Source organism: Benincasa hispida, chromosome 8, assembly GCF_027475165.1.
Source record: "Benincasa hispida cultivar pf3 chromosome 8, pf3_genome.v1.1, whole genome shotgun sequence".
Taxonomy (NCBI): domain Eukaryota; kingdom Viridiplantae; phylum Streptophyta; class Magnoliopsida; order Cucurbitales; family Cucurbitaceae; genus Benincasa; species Benincasa hispida.
This window is the reverse complement of record NC_143485.1, coordinates 2,337,062-2,353,908: the sequence shown is the minus strand read 5'-3', so window position 1 is coordinate 2,353,908 and position 16,847 is coordinate 2,337,062. Positions and strand designations below refer to the sequence as shown.

At 36.8% G+C, this 16,847-nt stretch overlaps 1 protein-coding gene across 1 annotated transcript in view; it reads right to left on the bottom strand.

Moving 5' to 3' along the window:
* Positions 1-6,093, bottom strand: part of LOC120082932 (sec23/sec24 transport family protein) — a 28,752-nt gene extending 22,659 nt beyond the window's left edge. The window contains exons 1-7 of the mRNA XM_090316319.1: positions 5,685-6,093; positions 5,136-5,201; positions 1,395-1,448; positions 1,127-1,299; positions 796-986; positions 526-667; positions 293-447 (exon numbers count right to left, since the gene is read on the bottom strand). Coding sequence (XP_090172445.1) covers positions 293-447; positions 526-667; positions 796-986; positions 1,127-1,299; positions 1,395-1,448; positions 5,136-5,201; positions 5,685-6,012 — 1,109 coding nt within the window. The 5' untranslated portion in view covers positions 6,013-6,093. The remainder of the gene's footprint in view (positions 1-292; positions 448-525; positions 668-795; positions 987-1,126; positions 1,300-1,394; positions 1,449-5,135; positions 5,202-5,684) is intronic.
* Between the last annotated feature and the right edge of the window lie 10,754 nt (positions 6,094-16,847).

Below are 16,847 nucleotides of genomic sequence, written 5' to 3'. Positions count from 1 at the left end.
TATAACTATTTCCTGGATAATAGCAATTTCATAATGCAGGTTTAGTTTGGGTTTCAAACTTTCATATCTGTATTAACATATATTTATTCTAGCAGATGATAAAAGAAAACTCCCATGCACTATGTATTTTCCCTGAGAAATCATGAGCATATGTCATTATTCATTAGTTTGCAAGTGCAATATTAATCCTAAACTGATTTATAACTAAAAGCACATATGCTACAGAGTGCTGGATGTTTTATTTCTTTTTAATTTAAGATGAGAAGAATAATACAAATTGCTAGATACTTACATATCCTGAGGAAGAGTTGAGTCATCAGTACTTGAATAGAAGCATAGTGAGCCACCACTTTCAATGCTAAGAAATTTTAGGGATGCCAAATCAGTGTATTCATTTGTAACAGCAAATATGTCTACACAAACTCCTGCTTGAACGGCAACTGCAGCCTGTAAGATGTAAATGAATACCTACAATCTTCAAAAGCATCTAAATTGATCAGAGCAACCGTTAATTAGCCATATTACCAACTCTCTATAAAATGGGGTTTGCTCAGGAAGTAATGCACGGTCAGCATCCTCTCCTTTACTAGCATATTGCTCCCCATATCGCCTTGTGTCAAGTTGCCCAGCTCCATAATCAGGAGGACCAGATAGGAAAGCAAAAACTCTAGCTGAAGTAAAGAAGACAATACCATACATCACAATATGTCCTTTGATTGAAAGAAAAATGTACATTGCTCAACGCCGATACTTTGAGTGCATAGAAATTATTAGATGAGCTTTCCCCTATAATACTTGCCTAATGCAAATATGTTCCCATATTCTGATCCGAGGTAATTAAGGAGTGCTTCCATAGCCACACCAAAACCTCTTCCACCCATCAATATACCATCTATTCCTTGACCTGCTGCTGTAGTTCTCTCCCATGATGTTGTTGGTCGAAGAGTTTCAAGAGCAGCCTCAATGCGATCCTTACAGGTTTCCACCTACAATCAGATTATTAAATTAAAGGCTCATCCAATTATCACGCATGACAGAGTGAAGATTCCAGGATTCTGAGCTTGATATTGATAAAATAATCAAATATATGAATTAAAGGCAAAATGCATTAACATCCTTGACATACCGGTGCCAAAAACTGCAACAAAGGCATTACATCTTCAAGTTCAATTGGTAGGGTGCCCTCTGTATCAGGGGGAATGAAGACATTCTTCACAACGGGTATAGGACCTTGAACATCATATAAACCTAGTTTGTGGCTGAAGGTAGCAAGACCAAAAAGTGAACCAGGTCCAAGAGCTACAAGGAATATTGAAATACCACAAAGATAAAAATGACTTAATAAGAATTGCAGATTTAAAAGAAAATAAGATTTTGATCCAACACTTAAAAACCTTCTAAAGCTGCCAGTAATGCACTTTTCGTGAGCTCCAAAAATTCTTCTGAAGCTGCAGTTGAAAACCAAGTAAAATAATAAGTTGAAGATGACAAGCATCTCCCAGGGGAGCAAAGGATGAAATATATAAATTAATTACTAGGTATTTCAAATTGCATTTACTGTTCAATCGTTTTTCCATATTTTGCATCCTATTTAACCAGATTCATTATCTTAGAATAAAAGCTTTTAATCTTCACTTTAAAAATAACTTGGGGGGAATTTCGAAAGAGCCCAATTCTGTAGCAAAATATTTAGTTGTATTATCTCCTCTAAAAACATACTGAATGGTTAACGAATAAGAACATAGTTTTCTGGTAACAGTCAACTATTATCTAATGCTTGCATCCGCAGATAATGAATGACCAAGGATTTGTGCTTGATTCATATGTGCCTAGCATCACAAATTATGTTATAACTAAACACGAACATAAATAATTTGACAATATATGAACCATAATCAGTTTTTATTCACTCCAATTCATTTTTGGCGTGTGTCAGTTTGAAGCCAAATAAAATCATTTGCACATTACAAAATGCAATGCTAAACAAAAAAGAATTGTAAGATCTACCAATTAATCTTGTCAAGTAAAGAACAAGAATACAATTAACAAAGTAGTCGTTCCACAATTAGAAAAAGTAACTTACATACTCACACAATAGATGAAATTATAAAACCAACTAGCTTGTCGCAGAAAAAGTTGTATCTAACAGTTTAGAAGGAAAGCTCTTACACATGGATACTTCATTCCAAAATAGAAACATTGCATAGGAAGTATACATGCTAAGCCAATTTATGCATTCACCGACTCATTTCAAAGATGGGTATAAAAATCTAAGATATTTAAAATAAACTGAAGAACAGGTTTACCTAAAAAGCACGAATACAGATAATGACACGAGACACAAAAACAACTCAACTGTGGGCATGGTGGATTTGGGGTTTTTACATGAAAATGATGCTCTGTGGAGGAAGCTAATTGTGGCAAAGTACTATGCTCCCAATTGTCTATGGCCAACTATTACTCGTGGTTCTTCTAAATCTCCGTCAGACTATTGATTTGGTGGCCTCTCGTAGATACTGTTGCCTTGGTTCAGGATCATCCATTTCTTTTTGGAAACATCTTTGGCTTAATTGTGGTGTCCTCTCGATAGCGTTCCCTAGATTGATTCGTCTTGCTCATTATCCCGATATTAAGGTGGTTGATGTAGGGATTGCAGATTCAAAAGCATGGGATTTACATCTTCGTGGGAGTCTTATTGAGCTTGAAACTTTAGAGTGGCTTCCCTATCTCAGCTATTGTTCTCTGTCAGATTTTGTGCTTCTCCTGATTCATGAAGGTGGCCTATTGACCCATCCTCATTTTTTTCAGTGAAATCTCTAATGGATGACTTGATGGCCACTATGGATCCTCATGTGAAGGATCTTTATTTTGTTATTTGGAGGGATCATTATCCTATGAAAATAAAAAATTTCTTATGGGAGCTTAGTCTGGGTGCTATCAATACTATTGATCGTCTTCAACACCGTATGCCTTATATGTCTATCTCTCCATCCTGGTGTGTTATGTGTCAGAGTCATTTTGAGTCCCCTGCTCATCTCTTTATACATTGTTCTTTTGCCACTTGCTTCTGGCATATTATTTTGGATGCTTTTGATTGGTCTTTAGCCTACTCTGACAATATTGTTGACATCCTAGCATCTCTTTTGGTGGGTCATCCGTTTTACAGTACAAAGAAGACGGTTTGGTTGGCCATATTGCTTGCTTTTTTCTGGACATTGTAGGGCGAGCCTAATAAGCGTCTCTTCAGAGACTCACTACTTGTTCTGATAGTTTCATGTATTTGGTTCTATCTACAAGGTTGTATTGGTGCAAAATGAAGCACCCCTTTTAAAAGTTCTAATCTTTCTTATTTAGTTTCCAATTGAAAATCCTTTTTGTAATCACATACTGGTGCATGGGCTCTCTTCATTTTTTTTAATGAAATGTTTCTTCTATAAAAAAAAAAAGAATTGCAAATTCTAAATTAGTATGACCAAGTATTGATAAACAAAATAGTCATTATAAAAGTATAAAAAAAATAATAATAACAATAAAAGAAAAACCATCCCGTCAATTGCCACTTAAATAAAAAAACTCTAAAAGTATATCGGTAACATCACTACTATTATCATGAATAAGATTGACTTCACTACTATTATGGTGGTTCCCCCTTGAGCGTAATACCTTTTGGCATAGGATTATTGCGAGCAGGTATGATCCTTGATCCTTTGGGCGGGTTTTGTGTAAAAACAAAGGCACTTGTAGAAATGTCTGGAAAGAGATAGCTCTTGAGCTCTCTTTTTTTCAAACTTCAATCAGTATTTTGTGGGGGATGGGAAGAAAATGTATTCTTGAGATGATATGTGGGTGGGAGATGGACCTCTCTACTCTACGTTTTCCCTCTTATTTCTTCTCGTCTATGAAAAGTCACTCTGTTGAGGATATTCTATCTCTTTCCGCGAGCTCGATTTCCTTTTCTAATGACTTTTTTTGTTCTTTGTCTGGCAATGGATGTTAAAATTCTCTTGTTTTTTATCAAAGAGTTAGAGTTTAGATCTAGTAGAGGGGTTGTTCATTACTAAAGTTCAAACCCTTCTAGGGGCTTCTCCAGCAACTCAATCTTTCAATGTCTAATGGATCTTTCTACATCTAAGGAGTCTACTTCTTTCATCTTTGTGGATAGTGAAAATCCCAAAGAAAATGAAGTTCTTTATTTGGCATGTTATTCACAAAAAGTTGATACTATAAATTAGCTTTAGAGAAAAATGTCTTCTTTGACTGGGCCGTAGTTTTTGTTACATTCTTTGTTAGAGGAAAACCTAAATCATATTTTCTGGAACTACAACTCAAGCTATTTGGAGCAATCTTTGTTTGGGGATCGACTTTCAATTTGCCTGTCATATGGATTATAGTCACATAATGGAGGAATTCCTCCTCCATCCACCATTTTGAGAGAGAGGAAGATTCTTATGGCGCATGCCACACATCGACGTTTGCGCTTTGTCATGGGGATTATGAGGAGAGGGAATAATAGGATCCTTAAAGGGATGGAGCGAGACGATGGGGATGTTTAGGCTCTTGCTACAATCTATGTTTCTCTTTGGGCGTCGATGTTAAATTTTTTTTGTACTTATCCTTCGTGCCTTATTTTGCTTGATTAGACTCCCTATCCCTAGTAGGAACCACTCTTTGTGTGTGGTTGGCTTTTTTTGATCCCCGTGTATTCTTTTTTTTTTTTTTTCCACCCTTAACTGAAAGTATGATTCAATATTAAAAAACGAAGGGATAGCATATTTTCTTATTCAAACAAACGGGAGCGTCTATGTAATTTCCATTGGCCTACTTGGACTTTCACTCGGAAGTCTAGTTTCCTTTCCCTCCAAAATAGGGAAGAAAAAGAAAATTCCTAAAGAGGACACATCAGGGATTCCATAATATTGGTGCCTTCTAATTGGGATATTCTTTGCAATGTCTTTTGATAATTTCCCAATTTCTACGATAATTACAGTACTGCAGAATGAAGAACCTCACTTTAAAAATTAATAAATAAAAATTTGCCTCTTGTTGGCACCGGCCCACTTTTCATTGCCTATCAGAGAGAGATGGATAGAACTATCTGCAATAGAGGCACCAAAGTGGGTTTATAGAAATCTCACATGACAGATCAATGGCTGCAACATATACTGGACGAGCTTGCATCGCTTCTCCTCCGGAGCCTTCATCTATAAAATGGGGGGGAAAAAGAAGGATCAGTGTAAACCCCAGAAAGAAAAGAGGCAAATACAAACCATCAATCAATATCTTTCAGAAAGGGGAAGGAAAAAAAACTAACAATCAATAGGACCATTAGTACCAGAGGGAACAGGGTAAAAAGAAGCCAAAAATTTCTGCTGAATGCCAACAACATATTAACCTACGGCCCCATGAAATGAACAAAAACGACAGCATTCATAGTTTCAATCCACTTTCCTCTGTCCATTCTTTCTACCAACCGAATGCAACACAGCAAAGAAACAAAAAGAAACCAGAATCATAAGCCGAAAGCAATAAATCTAATCAATTCTTTTCCAGTTCTTCAATTTTCCACACCATAAACAAAACTCCAACTCGGACAAATCCCACCATTACAAGCTAAAAGAACAAATACAGGGGCGATGCACTTTCTGAGGAATGCAAAGCAAAAATGAACAACAAAACGAACTCACCAGGCAACTCGAGATCTATGAAAGAGGACATCATCTCGGGGCAGGATTCAGGATTGGAGAATCGAGCAATCGCCTTGGAAGAGAGGCCATTGAGGGTACCGCAGAGGGCACAGGTCCATGCCCAATGCTCGAGGTCACAATAGGAGTTGAAGTAGGCCCAGCAATGCTCGCAGCGGGGAAGGAGGTGGGCGTCGGATCCGTAGACCGGAGGACGGCCATTCTCGTCCTTGGAAGCGAAGGGGGTGAGGGAAACACCCCATGGAAGGCCGGAATTCTCCTGAGCATCAGCGTCAATTGGGAAACGAGAGACTGTAGCTCTAACAGCCATAGCCTCCGAGTTTTTAGCTCTCTCCGTTTAAAACAAGAGCCCAGTAGACGAACTGGTGCCGGTCGTCGGAGAGTGTATGCTAGAAAAAAATAATTTGGAAGAAAAAATAAAAAGATGACGTGGCATTCCACGTAAGATGGACCAATTGTGAAGCGCCTTCTCAAAAAAACTGTATTCGGCTATCGTTAAAAAGTGATAAAATATAATTTCTATTCCTAAACTTGTCTAACCTTATCAACAAATTTGAAGTTTTAAGGAGCATGAAGTTAGTTATTATCATCTTAAATTATCATTATAATAGCTTGTCTTTGAGGTGGATTATTTTAGTTTAGATTAGATATAAAGTTTTTTAGTCTGAGAAATAAATAATAAACATTCTAGTAAAGAATAAAAAATAATAAATGTAAAATAGTAAAAACAGTAGTAAATGAGATTTTGAAATAGTATTGATGTAACTAATTAGAAAATACAAAATAGTATTTGTTGTAACAAAAGGTGGTTATTATAGTTTTAGAATAGTCTTTACTCCAAACACGCCTAAGTCTCTATTTGGAATTATCATGGTTTTTAAAATAATTGTTGATAATAATGTTTCTAGGAATCAGCTATGAATAGAAGTCAAATAATTTTGGTAAATTTTAATTTTAAATTAGAAAAAACTAATTGTGGTGTTTGATAAATTAATACTAAAGAGGTATAATTTAGTTATACGAGTCAAAGTCACTTATTTTTTTAATTATTATCATATTAATATAATATAAAATTTATTATAATATTTTTGTTTAAAATTTTATATGATTTGAATTTCAATTAATTTTGTTTAATATAGATTATTCGATAAAAGTTTAAGACAAATAATTATTGTAAATAATTAATTAAATTTTGAAATATGTGTGACAAAATATATTAATATAGAATAATATGATTATGATATTTTTATTTAAATGGTTAAGAAGGTAACAATTTTTTATGAAAGCTAAATCTAAAAGCGGATATTTATAAGCTTTTATATGTTAGTTAAGATTTAAAAGTGATTCTGCCAAATTAATAAATAAATCATTTTGTCAAACAAGATAGACGGTTAAGATTTTTCCTTAATCACTTTTTACCATTATAAACGCAATCCCGAATGGTGTCTTATCGGTCTAAGTTCAGCCCGTGTTCAATATATGCTTGGTCTAAAGTCAAAGAGTATATAGTTGTATTTGGATGATAGTTTTGAAAAAAAGCAAATTAATCTCATTTAGGCCATGTTTACTTTGGGTGAATGAAAAATGGTGTAATCTCGGTTGATTCCAATTGGACCATTAATTAGAGCCTGAAAGGTAAAATGATTTTATTGTGTTTGTTGGTGTTTACTCATCAATTTTTTCAAAAGTAGGGTCACTATCATTGAGGCGGTTTATTTCGCATCATTAATTGAAACGTAAAATTAAAAAGACTAGCCTACCCTCATTAAATGTTTTCCGATCAACAACACGCCCATTGACGAGCATTTCAAACAAATATGTCGATCATTTGAAACCATTCTTATTTGCTTCATTGAGCTTCAACTCTATACTTCCATTTTGTAGGGTCCCTCAGAGCAATTTGTTCCCTCACCTATATGTAGGTCGAATATTTTCTGCCATTAAACTTGTTTTTTTACTTCATTTTATATTGTAATTGTCTTCAATTACCTGTTCAAACAACTATAGTTAAGGCTACGATTAATCTATACGTCTTACTGATTCATTTCAATTTTGATATTGCCTGTTCGTTGTCGTTACTTCTCTCGTATTAATAAGATGCCATTACACTGTTCATAAGTGATCAATCAGTAATCCCTTCATTTATCGTTACTATTATCAACATGACCTTATTTATTTTATGATCTAATTATACTTATTTATAACAATATCATTCGTCGGTCCGTTCATCTATTGGTATGATGTTGTTTGACATTTCTTACTGTCCCTATTGTTTAATAGTAGTAAGTTGATATCTATAAGTCAATAAGTTGATTGTGAAACCCTGAATTTCACCTAAGTGAATTAGGTTAAAACTTGTTAATAAGGAAGCTTGTAGAGGAATAAAAGAGAAGGAAAATGCCTTAATTGTTGAAAACTAGGCCTTAAAGGCTAAAACATAAGTTGTAGCTAAGTGAGGTTTTAAAGGACAAAAAATTGGCTAAGTGTAGGAAGCATGCGTTGGGATGAGGCTTAGAAAGCAATGGCTTTGACATTGCAAGGTTAGGCGATGACATTGTCATTGGAGGAGTTTAGTTGTTGGTTGAGGGTGGAAGGAGGATATTGAGGTTAGAGGATGCATGAGCTATGCGACCATCAAGGACCTTTTGAGGTTAAATGTGAAGTAGATGGGGCCGAGTCTTGCCATGCATTGATGTAAGCATTAAGGGTTAAAAGCTTGCGGCAAAGCTTGTCAATGAGCCAAGGTGGTTGAGGTTAAGTTGATTACATGAATGGTCGAGGAAGAGGGAGCCCTTGCGGTGAAGTCATGTGGTACGAGGAAAACTTTTAATTTGTTTGCGTTAATGAATATGTGTCGATGGTCATGCACTGATCATGAGTTAATTTGATGAGTATGCAGTATGTGTTAACCATGTATGCTATGATCATGCATTCCTGTCACAAGTTTTCTTGCTCTCTCACCAAGTATAACGAGATCATAAGTTTCTCGAGATGATTCGAGGTCAAACACGGGGACTTGTAACTAAAAGATGATTGTAAAATAATGCATTTGAGGCGGAGAATAAAAATAAAAAGAGAAGCTGATTACTATGCGCTACTCCTTCTCCTAGCTAAACAGATTGAACAATTGAATTTTGACTTTGATAATCGGTAGAGATGTGGCAACTGTTAACGCGTAATAAGATGCATGGAGAAGTAAAGTTATGGAGAAGATATAATCAAGTCCTTAAGTTTGGTCGTAAAGGTTATCCCAGCTCGCCACACTAATGCATCGCACACCTCTTAATGATCAGCTACATGCTTATATCTCTATAACGCATGGTTGCGTTAAGCATAAGGTTATTCCTATCTCTAGGAACACTGCTTACTTTGCTTAGTGAGTTTCACTACTTACTCTCTCCGGCAGTTGGTTATAGCTACTTCACTCATAGACAAGCATTGCAATAGCCTTGCACTAAGCAAACAGGATTGGCTCACTATACTCGCAAAATGCATACCTCTGATGGTTTGCTACATGCATCATATCTCTATGTTGCATGATCGAGTATACGATAACTCTATTAATCTACACTTAACTCATTGTGGTGAAAGAAAGAGATGATAAAGTAGAAGAAGATGATGAAAATGATGTTGAAGGAAATAAATAGATACATTGATTACAAAATGTATTAGTGTCTTAAGCCAAAATGTAATACAATACAGAGGTGAGAAGATAAATGGATGGCTAAATTTAGGCAATCTCTTGCTTTCATCGGATGTGTGTCAATGGTGTCGGTGGTGCAATGGATGGGTGGTGGAGTAGTCCCTCTCGAGATCTATCTTCAGCGAAGCTCCGGTCGTCAATCGGAGGAAGTTATGGAAATGAAGAATCAGAGACTTTCTTGCTCATGCTCTCGTCTATGATCACAGGAATCTGCCCAAGGCAGGAGTTCCAGATGCTTAAATTTAGGCTCCAAGGCTTTATTTATAGAGTTCAAACACCGACAGCTTTGATAATCCCGCTCTGAATCACTACCATTCTTGTCGCAATAGGTAAAATATCATCATGATCTTATCTCTTTGACACTTCTGAGGTATCCATTCATGATTGTTTCTTCTGAAGTATCAATGCATTCCACCCATGTTGCGATCATCCTCCTATCATGGTTATCACTGTAGTTGCGGCATTTTATGCGACCAACTTGTCTTCATTAAGATCAACACATGCGATCAACTTTGCGATGGTATAGACATTTTAATACAAAATAACGCATGATATAGGGTTAACGGGGATTTTTAATGTTGATCAACGCAAGCTCATTATTCTACATGAATTCTTAGCAATATTAATGCATGTTCTATTCATCAACCCTCATAATTTAGTAAAAGGCTGCAATAGCTTGTATTTCTACAAGTTATCACCATGCGATGGCTAAGTTACTTCAAGGTTAGAAAAGGCCTCATGGATGCATATGGTAGGATTGGCTTAGGCGAGGAGTCTTGGCATTGGTATTGATCACATGCGATGAAAAAACCATGCGACAACCTAAGTATGGATGTTGAGCACATGAAGGTATGCTTTGGTCAAGGAAGGCATGCGCCAAGGGAGAGTCGTGCATGGGGAAGCGAAGTATGGCCAAAGGAGGACATGCGATGGATTTGAGGTTAATGAAGGCCAAGAAAGAGTCAAGCGTTGGACGAGACCATGCGATTAAGAGAGCATACGATCATTGGGATAAAGCATGCATTGACAAGGTATGTCTTGGAGAACAAGGCTAAGTTAATAACTCATCCGGACAAATGGCTAACCAAGGGTGATTTGGGCTTCAGTCAAGGTGAGGTGGGCGCATGAGAGGACTGAAGGATCTCGTTTTACAGAGAACCTTTGAGTGGAAGCAGATCGTCCAAATTCCATTGCGATTGAAAACAAATATTTACAGTAAACAATATAGATTATGCATAATACATAAATTACAGCATGCTTTTGTTGGGATTGGTGTACTAATTCTCCCGAAGTCTCGTAGTCTGTAAACATTATACACATTGTTATGAATGAAATAAGAGTTATTTTATTTTGTATTTACTCATATCCAATAAACAAAGCTCCATGGTTATTGCATATAAACTTAGGCATGTATGTGAGATATACAAGTGGATCATGCCTTAAGTGATAACCTAAAAAGGTATGTAATATAAGGATTAAGGAGGGATACCTGATCCTAGTGACACTACGGATATGGCCCGCTTTGTAGAGGTTTGCAAGTATTATGAACTACTATAGATGGTTGATCCTGACCATTCATGTGGAGACATGCGAACGGGGGTGTCCTATACAAAGAGTTAGTATAAAACCGAACCACGAGATGATTCGTCTCTTTATATAACGTCGTTGATACTTGAGACTTACATCTCACCTAAATGACCATAGGTGACATGACCTTAATCCTGAGTGTTTTGGGAACTCCTACCTTCAAGGGCGGTTCTTTGATTAGTATGGGTGAGAGTAGCCAAATTGCCAAAACAACATGCCTACCTTTTTGGGGATTTGTCTGATTGGGGAGCTGGGAACTCAGTTACACAAGATGGAATTCATTCTTTCCCCGAAGCAGGGGTAAGTAGATAGATTACTCCCTTAATGGATAATTTCGTGTCTTTAACATAGTGGCCACAACCTCTCTTTGGAAGAGAGGACTCAGTCATAGTAGAACTATGACTTATGTTCATTAGAGGGATCAGTGGTACTTAAGAAGTTAGATGTAACTACAGGGGAAAAACAGTAAATTGGCCCAACTATACTTACGAGCGATCTGTGAGGGTTATCGCACTGTTAATTGGTTAATATGGACACAAAATATATCTATAGTAAGGAGAGTGCAGTTGTCGGTCTTTAATAGAGTGCCCGACAGTTTAACGGATGATGGATCCCATGACTAAAGAGTTTAGTTAGTTATTCACGTATCGTTGGAGCTTTAAGCTACAGGTCCATAAAGTCCCCTTGGTAGGTCAATGGATTCAAGTTGAGAATCAATTATTGGGGTTGATTTGAAATGTTCAAATTGACAAGAGGAAATTCAATTATATATGATATAATCAGTATGATGTATGAGATACATCAAGTGGAGGATTAATATAAATATGATTTACATTAAGTACCATAAAATAGAAAAATAACTATGGTATATATGTTTCATGAGATGAAATGTTAAAACTATAAGTTATAAATATAATATGGTAAGTTGGTTGTCATATATATTTATAATAATAATTATTATTGGATAATTATCTCTTTTTCTCTAATGACCAATTGAGTGAGAGGTTATTGGTGGTCTTATGGTAATCGTGACATAAAAGGAAAAATGTTTTCCTAAAATTAGAGTTGCTACTTTCGGAAAGAAACTCACGGAATGCTATCAAATGAAATCGTTTCACTATGCAATAACTAGTAGAGAGACTAAACAATTGTGGAGTGTCACTATATGATAGTTCACTCAGCTGATCGTAGCTAAATGATCGCAGTGCATTGTTTATACGATAGGTTACCATCTTCTACACGATTGAGCACATCGTCTATACGATAGACTGTGTCATCTCCCACTTGCTCAATCGTCTACACGATTGTTGTTTCTCTTGTCTCTTCCTCTAACCAAGATCATACTAAGCCCACAACTTTTAGATTCTCACATCGAGAATACCAAGGTAACTATTGTGGTGGTGTCCTCACTCAACTCGATTGAGTTTAAGGTTTTGGAGGTCGTTCGTTGAGTTTGTGATCGATGTATTCGTGTTCATTATTGATCGTGTTATGTTACAGTTGTTGTGTTCGAGCGTTCGTGTATTGCTATCTTGGACACTTGGAGACTGATCAAGGGATTTTGAAGAATGAGTCTTCAAAGGTATGATACTTTATCCCTTGATTATCTTAAAGCATGCTGTAATTTTTAGTTATTGCATAACCAGTTAATTTCCTTTTGTTGACTGTAATTATTAATATTCAATTTCGAATGGAATTTGGAACGACCCTTCCCATTTCATGGAAATCCTCATGTCTGATTTCCTTTAATTGGTATTAGAGCCAAGTTATTCTGATATTCCAAATTTATTTTGAACTTGTTTTACAATCGTGGTGGGTTTTCTTCATTGCGTTTAAATGTTAAATGTGTTTGTGGATGGTGTTGATGAATGTTTACGGGTTAATTGCCTCTGTTTAAAGCTTTCTTTTCAATTACAAAGTGTTACTTTGTAAGGGCCCCTGTGTTTTTGGGTGTAATTAACAAGCATTCGAGTCTGTAGTTCAAAGTGTTTGAGTTTGTTGACTCATTCGTGATGAAGTTTCGAAGCATGAAAATGCGGTTCTTTTCGAGGAAGAAGACCAACGATTGGTCGTATCACGTAGCCTCAGGTAAACGATCGTTGGGATTTGCCTAAATGATCGTGTAGTATTTACTAAACCATAGTTTAGCTGGGGTAAAGTGTTTGCTCTATCGTGTAGTAGGCTGCCCAATCGCGTGGATGTTGGAGGTAAACGATTGAGTGGGAGCATTTGATGCTCATCGTTTAATAAAAGACGCGCGCTAATCGACCATGTAGTTAGCATGATTCGTCGCATAGTCACTGACTACACGATCACCCGATATGCGATATCTCGCGTTAGACGATTATGCTTTACCGCATCGTTGTCATTTAGATGATCGTTTGGGGCTTTCATTGTGTGTTGCACGCTGCACGATCGTGTGCCTCATGCTTCATCGCATAGTCTAGGTACACGATCGTTTAGCTTAAGATAGGTTGGTAAACGATTAAGTTAAGCGTTTATTCTTTTATGTAGGCGATCACAAGGAGTTTGGTACACAATCAATGGAGACGTGGACTTCACTCGGATGGTTCAAGACCCAGTTCGCCTGTTTGAACCAGAGACTCTTTGTTATTTGTAATAGTTGGCTTTAGTTTTGAGGATTTGAGGCTAATTATCCCAGTTCATCAACTTTTTCTTAATAAACATGAGATGTATGTGGTTTATATGGCACGGTGTATGACATATAAATTTGAAACCCACCTTAGGTTGTGCAATTATTCATGCATCATGTATTATAAGTGTTATAATATGGCATGATGAAATTACAAGAGAGCATGTACATACATCATGAAATATAAGAGTTATATTTATGCATGCGGTAAACATATTCATGCATCATATTTATATTATAAGAGTTATAGTGTAAGGGTGTATGGAACCATGTTTTGCTTGGTTGTATAAGTGTTATATAAAAGTAGCAATGAATGAACAATGCATGGAGCATGACACTTAGACTTATTTTGTAAATGTTATGAATGTCTTGTATGTGTTTGCTTCGCGTTGTGGATGGTTTTGGTTGTTTCTGTTATAAGCATTATAATGGAAATTAGAACTAAAATCGATAAGAAAGAGTTGCATGCGAACATAGGTGAACTCATGTTTTAAAAGGGTTTTAAAATTGGATCGAGATAGACCTAAGTTCAAAGTTCTAATGGGATTAGTAACCTAGTTTAATCTTTTAAATCGGTTTAATATGATTAAATTGATTGGCATAAAATATTAAAATTGTATTAAATCTATCTATAAGGGACCTTTTGTCTAAGGCGGGTTCTGTCTAGGCTAGGGTACTTAAGCTAACAGAAATATAACACCCCTACCTGGGAACCTACTGATAACATGCAGAAATGCACATTATTACAGCGCAAAGATATAAAACAATGTGGGAATGCGACGATAAAAATATGTAAAATCATGTCCAAAAGCATTAAACTGAGAATATTGCGATCGCATGCGCCCATCGCATTAAAGCAGCTAATTCACTTATTTTGTGCAGGAAAATTCGTTGGCACAAAGCAAATTGCGATCTAAGGACTTCGGCGCCCGAGCACATTGAAAGATTGCGACTGTAAAGTCATGCGATTGTATGCGCTCGGAAAATTCGCTCAAGAAGGTGGCCGCATAAAGACGACGCATTAAGGTGAAAGCTTAATAAATCATGATGGGATAGAAAGCTGATGACGGTCGAATTCGAATTTAGTTGACAAGCCGTTAATGACACACTGTAGCAAGTACATTCAACTTTTCGATGACCATTAATCGGCGTATCAGACAGAAGGTTTAATGACCTCCCACCATTGCAATCATTAGAGGGAAAAGCTTTTCACCCTGAAGTTCTATAAATACTAAAGGCCACCACTGTTAAATGAGTTCGGAATTCTGAGTTCGACATAGTTCTAGTTCGAATTCTACACAGTTTGCCATATACATAGAAGATAGAATATACAATTAGTTAGCCATAGTCTGTAGTTATTCATATACTTAAAAGGCGGAGGCGAACGAAGAGAAGAATGCCGAGAGATCACTCCTGGGTAGCTCGAAAGACTGTTGAGAAGCGCTGCAAATGGAGAGAGGGTCGACACTTACGAAAACAAGGACATTCTTCTGGACAGAGTAGAGTAAAAACATAGTGTAAAAGCCTCGGGAAGCATGACATTGCTACCGGGCTTCTTATCCCTACTTTCCATTGTCGTTTTGTATTCTGACTTTATTTATAAAATGAAATTTACATCTCAACATCTGTTCAATCTCTTCACATTTCGCATGAGTAGCTAAATTTTCAAATGGATTGAGAAGTAATTAGCTAACATGACCTAAGATCTTCACTTTATGCGATCATCTTATCTTATGTATGCGTCCTTCACCCTTTAGAGATACTTGAGAGAGTAGTATAAAGAAAGAACCTAGACTTGAGAGAGTTAGGTTAGAATCTAGGCTTGAGAGAGCCAGATTAGAATCGATAAGCAAGAGATAGAAACTTAGAGATAAGTTCTGTTTACTACTATGCATCACATGCACCCTAGAAATAGGATATGATAGTATGCAGTCATCTCGTGTATGTGTGTGTCATTCATCATCGCATAGACAAGAATAGAGGCTTAAACATAAGTCCTATCGACATTATCGTATACATTGCATGTGTCCTAAAATTAGGAACTATGGCATTTGCATTGAGAAATGACATGTTATTGTGTGTGTGTAGCATGATCGCATAGCTTGAACGCAATCTTAGGAAGTGTTAGCTAAATCCCTTCTCAACCCGTTCCCCACATACTCATTGTAACTTTCATTGTCATTAACTCTTTACTCAACTCTGCCGCATAGAACTTATACTTAAAACAATACACCAACCAATTTATTTGTTTTTGTCACCGCAAAGGAATCAAAATTTACTAATGCATAGTATTTCAGTAGTCCCTATGTTCGACCCTAGACTTACTAGGAAACCTAGTAGGGTTTATACTTGGATTCTACTAGGAAAAGTTGCATGTGGAATGCATAAATGACCACTGCAATTTCTTACTATTATTTCATCACTTTCACAACGCATCAAGTTTTTGGCACCATTCTCAAGGACTACAATAATACATATTGTGCTAACAGTAACTTTTTTATTTTCTTTACAGCTTTCAACCTCTGTGCACTACCACTTCTTTGGTAAGGGAAGAAGCAGGCATTGTATGAGCGAAGGACAAGTTCCTGAGCCCAATTACAACCCAGAGATTGAAAGAACGTTAAATAGAAGAAGAAGAAACAACCGCCGACAACAACAAGAGAGAAATCCCAACATGGCGGAGCAACCGAAAGACAGAGCACGAAACGCAAATAATAACATGGCAAACCTCATTCTTCTAGCAAACGACCACAATAGATCCATTCGGGACTATGCGTCGCCCAACTCTATGATTTCTCCCCAGGAATCATGAGGCCAGCCCTGGATGAATTGAGGTTCGAGATGAAGCCGGTTATGTTGCAGATGATTCAGACGGCCGGACAGTTTGGTGGAAGGCATGGCAAGGATCCGCACGCCCATCTCCGGAGTTTTATTGAAATCTGCAATACTTTTGTATCCCTAAACATCTCAGCTGAGGAGGTTTGACTAATGTTGTTCCCATTTTCACTGTGTGACCAAGCAAGGAAATGGGCTTATTCTCTCGAACCAGTGGAGATTACATCTTGGGAACAAGTAGTAGATAAGTTCATGAAGAAGTACTTCCCCCCGACAGAGAACGCAAGAATGAGGAAGTTGTTCACAAATTTTGAACAAGATATTGACGAATCACTCAGTGATGCCTGGGCGAGGTTTAAAAGACTGG